Here is a 9,811-nt window from a genome sequence, read left to right as displayed (position 1 = left end):
GACATATGGTCTTCACATATGGTAAGGACTAGTCACCACGTCTATCACATGTAAATCATATCAACCCTTTATATATACCTATGGCCGATCCTAGAAAACCAATATATCTGTGTTTGTTGTTGAAGAAGAACATTAAAAAGTCTTTTGGCAGCACACAGGAAGGGAGCGGGGACGTAAGCGTGTGTCCGTGGTCGACTGGGAGGCCTGGCAGGAGGAGGTCTGCAGCGCTCAGCGGCCGTGTCCTCTGAGGTGCTTGTTTTATGACACAGCGGGGAGGGGGGGAAACTGTGTGTCTGACCCCCGACCAAGTGCCTCTGCCCTTACCACACACACACTCAACTGTACATTCATCAGTCAGCCACGCTCGGAGAGACGGTGAGAGTGTGTGTGTGTGTGTGTGTGTGCGTGTGCGTATAATAAAGTCCACCGCTGATGTGTGCTCTGCAAGACGGTGAATTTACAGGTGTGATTAAACACTTTCATCGGAAGTCACAATAAGGCTGAGCGAATGGGACCAGCCAGCGTTTTTTTCCCCCCTCCACGAAGGGGAATTAGTAATAGAGGAAAACCTCCACTCGCTGCCACAGATAACACACAGCGGCGTATAATTCTCCATCATCTCATCCGTTGCTCTGCGGGGCCGAGGCATTTTGGAGGTATACGGGCTGATCATTTTCAGAAGGGAGACAATTTTCGGTTAGGGCTCACCGGTGGGCGACGTCCGTATGAATTACACCTTCCATAAAGCTGTAATAGGAAGGACAATCGCCGCCTTGTATCTGTGCAGCCTTGTAGGGTATTTACCATTTTATGTGGGTGTAAATTTGATATGAGCCAAGGACAAGGCTCTTACCCGATGTCTTTCCTTTTTTTGTATCGGCTCAGAGGGCCACATGTCACGCAAACGCGGGGAAAAAAAACAAGGAGTCGGACCAGAAAGGGTCGTTCATAACAGCTTCAGAGGCGACGAAGAAAATAAAATGGTCAAATATCTGAACACCACATCACATTTGAAGTAGTATTCATAATCCAAACGGTCAAAAATAAACATGAAGAAATAGGATTTTTTTTGCACACCAAATAAGTCCACACAAGTGAAAGGGGAATCCCAGTTACTAAACAGGCAAATGAAATTATTTATTTTTACATATGCTATGGATATATATATATATATACTTAAACTAATGAGCTTCTCTTTTAGCCATTCACATTAACTGTCAGTTTTTAAAGTATGTAAGTTGAAAATCAATAGGAAAAACAAAACCGCCTACATGCTGCGTGTTGCATCTCTCAGAAAAAAGCTGCAGGTGCAGGAACAGGCGGAATTGTGGGTTGCTGGTCTACTCAGAAATAGAACAGAGGGGAGTGAACGTTCACGGGTCTTAGCCGACACACGTGGCGGACACATGCACTGTACTTGTGGCCAAGCCGTAGTTATTTCAAACTGCGATTAAATGGGCCCGGCGAGAAGCTGCTGATCGGTCGTCGGAAGCCTGCAGCAGAGCGCAGTCCCACCTTTATACATACTGTAGACCTATGACCTGCTGTTCACAGCAGGCAACAACAAGTGTGTTTGGTCAGTGCTGCCCTTTGGGCGCAGTATAGGGTGCACTTAAGCTGCACTAAAGCTGCAACCTGCTCTCTTGATAACCACTTGGATGTTGCAATGTGCTCAATTGCTCACAGCCATTTTTCTCATTGGTTTTCACAAAAAAACGTACAATTCTTGACTGCAAGAATGTTGTATTGGAAAAAAATCAGAGAAGTAATGAAGAGTGTAGAGCTTGCAAGCAATACAATGAACATTGGGTAGAAAAGGACCATGTCATTCAGTATGACATATATGTAGGTAGATATCTATGCCATAGATTGTACCTGTGTATTGATCGCTTTTGAAACCGGGGTAGAGTCGAGGTTTGTCCACCTGCCGGGAAATCGTGTGCCGCTTGCACGGACATGCACAGTGGAAGCGATATCTACTGAGTTAACGCTGAATCCCGTCGATAACTTTGTGACTATGAAGTTGATGTCTCGGACTTCGGGGGTCTGTCTCTTGATTCGTCGACCAAACGATGCGTACAACATCGGAGGGTAAAGACCGTGAAGACCGGCAAATGAAGCGCGTGTCGCGTAGCCTTGAAATGAGGCACCGTAGAGGTAAGGATTGATACTGGAGTACAGGAACAAAAAAAAAGATTTAGTGTGTAAAAAATACATGGATGTTGGTTTTTATAACCGAGATGAATGAGGAGCTGGACACAGGATCAAAAATCTGGACCCATGGATTTTGGTGTCACGGGACCTTCAACCGCAATCACATCGATCAACTGATTGCTCTTGATCGTCATCAGACAAACTCGCTCCTGGTAAAATTGTGCAAGACATTACTGTACCTTTTTTACAACTGAGTTGGACGAATAAAAGGGGCATGAATCGCTGTATCATCGTGAGGTGGTGTTGGTCACTCATCAATACCAAGGCCTCACTGATCACTCGGACACTTGCAGTGGCGTTCAGATTGTGTTCCGTTTCAACACAGTGGTTTTCTCATCGACGGAAACTGCTCGGTGGTGATTCGCACAGCTAACATCAAACACAGGCCCTCGTGCTCCTGAAGGACACACTTGATCTGATCCAAGTGGCGGGTATGCTGTCAGAAGTCCCCGCGTACATCGGAAAATACAGGGCATACGCTATGTTCAGCGGTGTCACACTCTACAGAACACACTGATGTTCACACACACACACACACACACGCACGCACACACAGCAGCCGGCGCAATGAAGCAGCGGGATTTGTCATAAAAGTGACGCCGGAAAAGGTCACCCAAACACCTTCTCCACACGGAGGAGATGCTATCCGAGGAATTATCCTCAGCAATTAAAAACTGAGAAAGTGCAGACATACGAAACGTGCACTCAAAGATCTCGTGGTAAATGTCACCATGAAAGCAAATCGTACTCTGCCGCTGCTTGTGCTATTTGCTCGTAGTTCACTTTGCATGGTTGTAATAACACAACGTGACACACAGGGTTGTGTCTTAATGATCGAACGATCCGAAGTTCAGTGAGCGGACACACTTAAGTCCCCCTTGTCGTCAGTTTAACGGCGGAAGAGCAGGTCACTATGGTTCAAAAGATTTGTACTTAGTGTTTGAATTAGTCATGGGTGGGTTTTTGGGGGTGTAACGTGTAAAAAAATTCAAACAGTGCCATCCACTTCCCCTTTAAGTGATTGCTTAAAATGGGGCATTTAAGGAATGATTCTCTGCAGAGGAAATGGTTCCAATTTGCACACGAGCAGATCCTCTGTGTGCAGAGTGTTTCAACGGTGGAAAATGACAACTGTGCCGCTCCGGAACTGACAAAGACACGTTTGTTGCGTTCCACGTCACTTAAAAAGTCTACAGTGTAAACGTTTATTGCATTATTGTTATTAGTAGAATATACATATACATGTGCTAAAGAAAATACATATATCAGATAATATTGGATATATAGCCATTACTTGTGAAGAGTTATTTTTTTTTGCTATTCATCCCGAGGTGGACGTGAATCCATCAAATATTTGTTGGAAAAAAAAGTCCCCTTCACGCTATTGCTAGAGGACAAGTCAGTGAGTCACCAAATTCGGTAGGACGACACACGTTGTGCCCTTTTTGCATTTCAAGAACCTCTTATTAATAATAATAATAATAATAATAATAATAATAGTAGTAGTAGTGCTATATAAAAGTATAAGGATCATGAATCTTCGTACAAAATAGTATGATTCCAATAATTGCTGAGACATTTAAAGTAAATACAAAAATGTCTACTTCATAGTGGTTCTGTCAGTGCTTCGCCAAAGTCATGTTCATCTGCAGATCATGCATACACACAACTTCATGGTAAATCATCTAATAGTTGCGACGGATGCTGTCGTCCCTAAAGTCAGCAGAGGAGTCACGGTGACTGTGACTCGCAGTGCATTTCGGTAAGAAAATATTAAGAATATGTTTGCAAATTTAACAGAGCTAGTTTCATCAAAATTACACCAACGTGTCAATTTTACATACAAGATGTCCCAGATAATGTACTACAGTATTTTCAGGGGCGTCCACTTACCAGAGGGTCGGTGTTTTCGAGCATAACGCAACACGGCTAAGCATAGGAATGTTTAACCTCAAAAGTGTACTGTATTGATTTGAGTCAATGTGTTCACTTAATGTTGTTATATCTTTCAATAGGTAATTTTGGTGTTAGGACCCTGTGACTAACCCTCTCTTAACCTGAAACTCTTTGTCCTGCAACAAATGGCCTTATCAAAGAAGCACAGCATGTGGCCGAGCAGCCGACGCCTCTGATGCCGCCATTTTGTAGTTTCTATGTTCACTGCCATCTTGTTTGTAGTACTTCTTAGACCTTTGACCTTTACGGCCACCTAGTCTGTGTACTCACACAGACACACAGACAAACACACACACACACACACACACACACACACAATCTCAGACTTATATATATTTTGTTTATTAGATTAGATATTGTTGTTTCAATTTGTCTTTTAAATAAATGTTATTAAATATGCAGTCTGGTCTAATTAATGTTGCATAAGTGTGAGTATTGCCAACCTCTGACCGGTAGAACTCCAAATCCTTCCACCTCTGCTAACTACCAAGGTGGTGAGTCTGGTAGTAATTATTATTTTAATTATCATTCAGAATTCCAAATTGATAGTTAGCATACTGTAAATCAAACTAAATCAATAGATTGACTATCATTTCCCTTCCTTTGAAGGGTGGTGCCCCGAGGAACTTTGATATTAATTAAAGTTATTATTTAATATTAATTTTTAATATTAATATTTTATTATTTTGATAGCCATAACTGATCAATTAAATTGCGTAGACAAATGTTACTTTCACCAATGTCCAGGCACAACAATGGTGATAGAATAAGTGTAGTATATAAATGTCAGTTATATATCGTGAAGTGCGTTGAGGTTGTCGATTGAGACTCGAAAAGTGCTATATAAAAAAGTATGTACCAGTTTTCACTCTGTGGTTTTATACGGTATGTCTGTTCTATGTTCAACCTTTTCCCTGTGCGTCAAGCACGTGTGGAAATGACAATAAACCTGAAAAAAAACAAAACTGATTCAAACTGAAGGGCATAACATAACACTTAGTAAATACAGCAGTGTGAACCAGCTTCTTTTGTGCAGCTATACAATGACAACATATGATGAGTATTGTACTGGATGCACGTGTGAATTACATTTAAAATAAGTCTCTCTTTTATTAATGGAAGCCATGAAATTTCATTGGTAATGTAAATTATTTGAATTCAGCTGAAACATGTGTCTGTTAGTAGCTGTAACATTAATAGTGATAAGACAATGGTGATACTGCACAATACAGATGAGACGCAAATCACAATTTCAATGTGTTATATATTCTGCAATCTGTAAATCAGCGGTGACTGTTACCAGCAGATGTTTTGCACCATGGTGACAGCCTTGACGTCCCGAGTCGTGTGTCCTGTGATGGTGAAATGCATCGTGGACGAGCAAACACAACAAAGCGTGCAGTGTTTTTTTCTGCCTTTGTTGCTGCGAGGTGCTGGCCGTTGAGCACCGTGAGTTATTCTCGCCATCAGGAGCTGTTTAGTATGCGGCGGGTGTAAATGGGAGATTGGCGGGGCACTGGGTGGCAGAGCGGGCCACTCTATCATCAGTGTGCCCATCGCCGTTATCACGCGCCTAATGACATCGCTCTCAGACGGCATGCTGGGAGCTCGACCGCGGGGAGCCCGGCTCAAATGTCTGCAGGCGGCGGCGCCTCCCGTCATCAATTCTCCAGATAATGTCTTTCACGGTTCGGCAGTCTTACAGGGCTTCCCTCCTGTCTGGCCCTGAAATGGGCAAATTAATAGTTCCTTTTTGAAACAAATTGGAATTACACCCCTCGATGCCTTAATGTCAGAATGTAGGAGCGCTGATGTCCCGGGTCTGACTGTTGATGGAATATGAAGATCTGAGAGACACACTGCACAGGAGTGTGTGTGTGTGTGTGTGTGTGTGTGTGGGGGGGGGGGGTTAAAGATATGTAGGAGCCCCCTCGCACATCTATTCCTCCCTCCCTGCGCAGCAAGGACCTGAACAATGCTGTGTGGTCTGCGTGAATGAAATCTGGAAGTGTTTAAATCCTCAGCCTGAAGAGGGAAACACTGTAATCTCATGACACTGTGTGACTTCTGATCATTTTGAATGGCGCTCTTTATATTGCACCACACAGCCTCACTTTAAGCGTAATGTGACATCATCTGAAAGGCTTTTATTTTTCGCAGTATGTCTTCCTTTGCTTCCTATACCATATTTTTTTAATGCCAGATCTAGACATATGTGATATTGCTCTCAGGTACAGTATGAATATTTAGACCACTGTAGTCACTGTTTTTTATTTAATAATTTTGCGTTTTTCAAATACTGCCACATTCAGTTAAATGTCTGTTAAATAAAGCATGTCACCATTTTACAAAGAGTACAAATGAACTCAATAAAGTATGGGCAGTTTTCCACCACACTTGGCGCTGATGGGTCAAAGGTCAAAGTCAAGGATACAGTCAGAGAAATTTCATTTTCAAAGACATCTCCAAGGTATAGAGAGACAATCTTCAGAAAATGATTTCCCATCCCATGATGTCATTAAAGCGACATCATAAAGAAGTTAGACAGAAGTCAGAAAATGAGATTGTGCATATAGTCCTATAGGACTTTTACATGACCCAAGGCTCAAAGAGATCGATCATTTGGTAGGAACGACATCATCATGACGTCACTATGAAGTTAGCAAATGTAGAATATAGTGTAGTAATGCATCATTTTTGTTAGCCAATGAGACACAACCTTAAATGATCTAGAAGAACCAATTATCTGTCATTATATGGTATGAATGAAATCATGATGATGAAATTATATTAATAGAATATTAGAAGTTGGCATTGCCTGAATGGGGTATATATAAGCACGAGTGGGCTATGCATCACCCTTCTGGTGCTTTTCATTATTGTTTCTGTTATAACATATATTACTGATAAATTATAATGAATAATAATGACATATTCTTGAATTGTTGATGCATTTATGTCTGTATTCGTATATATGCTAATGTCTAAGCAGCATTTGAATGTTGTGGCTGGACATGGTGAAGATGTTACCAATTAAAATATGTTATATAGAGTTTACAGTGTGAATGAAAGCAGCCTGTAATGTACCTTCATATTTTACCTGTAGTGCAAGAAAAAAAAAGCCAGATGTCTATAATAACAACTACTGTCAGTCAATTAAGCAAATTAATGTGTGTCTGATTCAAAACCAAATTCTGGCAAATTACATTTTCTGGTTTTATAACACAATTCGGCAAAGAACCACAGGGACTGAGATAATTCAAACATTTCATGTGCATCGGGGTGTCAGTGATAGACATTTTTTTTTTTGCAGTTCATATTTATTGGCACTTTAAGGGACAATTTCAGATTTAGCGTGAGAATCGGACGGCGCTTTGACCCGGCAGTAGTCGTACACTTGCAGGTAGTGACATGTAATGATCCGCTAGCTCTCTGGTGACACGTAAAATAAATGAAGTCATGACTTGAAATCAACTCTACACTTTAATTTGAGGCAAATGTGGCTTATTTAGCATCAAACTACAAGCGCCGGGTGATTTGACAGACCACAGTGTGAAGACTTTCGCTGTCTCTCTGCTGTGGCTTCACTTCTTTCTTTTTTTTCCGGCTGCTTCTCCGGCGAGTGAGTGCTGATTCACAGGGAGCACAGAGGTCACGGACAACAGACTACTGGCAGGTCAAAGCTCCGTCCGGCAAAGAAAAAAGAGCCCGAAGCTAATTCTACTTTACAAAGAATGCAAATATAATCTCTGAGTAGACACATTTCATAAACATGGAGGATTTCATTACAAATCCAACGGCCAAATATTTGTATGTTACACTGAGATACTGATACTGGGAATCAGAGATCGAAAACCGCCTCTGAACATCAAAAACCAAAAATGCAACAATTCGCACGAGTGAGAAAATAAGTAGATATTTATAATGAGGGGAAGTTAGAAGATATACATTAAAATATAAAAATAAAATCCTCCAGTCGAATGTCAAGTGAGATGCGTTCAAAGACATTGGAAAGCACATCACTGCTGCCGTCAGAGCGTGCATCGCACGCTCAGCCCCGCTCTGCCAGCTTCACCTTGTAAACAAGACACTGAGGATACTCTGTGTGAACAAACTGCCTGGTGACCGTTAGTGTATGAAAATAGATTGCATGGAAAGTGTCATTAATACATCAGGTGGCTGGGCGGTAACAGTCAGTCACACATCTCTGCTGCAGAAGAAGCACTGTGGTGTGTGTGTGTGCGTGTGTGTGTGTGTGCGTGCGTGTGCGTGTGCGCGTGCACCCGCGGCTGGATGCTTTAATGTGCTGCTTCGTGAAGATGCCTGAAATCTGTCCAGCCCCGTCCATGAAAAGTACAAACTCTTTGCCCTTGAATTCCAAAGACATCAACGCTGAAAAGAGTGTTTTCTACAATACACCTCCGGTTGCTAAGCTGTCTGGAGTGGAAACTAACTGCTGGCTGTCTATTAAACTTTGGGAGGCTAGTAGAAAGTTACGTGTGCTATAGACCGAGGGTGAAGGTGGTGGTGTTTCAGTTTGGAATCTCCTGCTCGGCTGTTTCCTCTTTGACAGAATCTTCTTCTTCCTCCTGCTGCGGCGCCTCTTCTTCCTCCTGCTGCGGCTCCTCCTCTTCCTCCTGCCAACACAGGACACGTTACACAGTCTGAGACGCGTCGGCCTTGTCAATGCACAGGGGGAAAAAACTGAACTGGCTCTCCGGTAGCGGCAAAACCTAGAAGTTACAGAAGTCATGGTCTAATGCGGATCTGATCGATGTCTGTGCCTCCGACCGCAGGGATGTAGCTACACACATGAATGTATACGTACAGTAGGCCTATATGTAGAATCTGACAAAAAAAAAAAAATGGATTCATGGCTCGAGCTGTGAAAACACAATTTCTTTTGCATAATTCCGATAAGCTGATACTCAGAGCCAGAGACATTTCCCCCCCAAGCCTTGGTGTGACAATCTGTTTGAAAATCAAGAAAATCTCCATTAGAAACATTTTCATTTTCTAGAATGAACACGACTGGTGCACTGCCCCGCACAGCTCATTCACAAACTTCATTATAAAGAGTGACCTGCTCAACACGGACGAGCAGCCCCTCAGAATGATGGAGCATCGGAACGTCTACGTTGCTCGAACGACTCGTCAGACGCAGTCTGCTGATGGGGGCCGCGTGATACGGTCGAAAAGCAAGTGTGCGCACGTTCAGTGAAGAATGTTTTCGGCAGCTGCTGTATTTCATAATGAGACTGTAATATAATCTGTCCTTTTGGAGTTTGAATCTTCTGGCAGCTTGTTAAAACCTGAATGTCCCCCCCCCCAAAAAAAAGGTCTCACAGAGAAGAAGCAAAGAAAGAGATGATGGTTAGTGTTTTTTTTAAAGGTGTTTGAATGGTGGAAGAGTCTGTGCTCCTCCGTCGATGGTTAACAGTCCAGCCGCCGCACCTGCACATAACAGGAATGGCGGCGGGCCGACCCGGGAGCCGGCCGAATTAGCAACGCAGACAAAGTGAAAGTGACAGTGATGAGAGCTGCAGCGGTGATTAAACGACTCTGACAGATACAATTATCCCCACTCCAGAGGTTAATAAACACATCTACACACCAGAATGTGTGATTACCAGGTTACGAT

The 9,811-nt window shown here is 42.7% G+C and overlaps 1 protein-coding gene across 4 annotated transcripts in view; it reads right to left on the bottom strand.

Moving 5' to 3' along the window:
• Positions 1-7,468: 7,468 nt before the first annotated feature.
• Positions 7,469-9,811, bottom strand: part of phf14 (PHD finger protein 14) — a 73,523-nt gene continuing 71,180 nt past the window's right edge. For all 4 annotated transcript variants that reach the window (XM_035620640.2, XM_035620637.2, XM_035620639.2 and 1 more), the window contains one exon: positions 7,469-8,807. Coding sequence is in view for 3 of the 4 variants with exons in the window: in XM_035620637.2 (XP_035476530.2) it covers positions 8,703-8,807 (105 nt within the window). In the remaining variant the exon portion in view is untranslated. The remainder of the gene's footprint in view (positions 8,808-9,811) is intronic.

The sequence above is a fragment of the Scophthalmus maximus genome, chromosome 22, assembly GCF_022379125.1.
Source record: "Scophthalmus maximus strain ysfricsl-2021 chromosome 22, ASM2237912v1, whole genome shotgun sequence".
Lineage (NCBI taxonomy): Eukaryota > Metazoa > Chordata > Actinopteri > Pleuronectiformes > Scophthalmidae > Scophthalmus > Scophthalmus maximus.
Note: the sequence above shows the minus strand (reverse complement) of the source record. Positions and strands in the feature narration are given on the sequence as shown.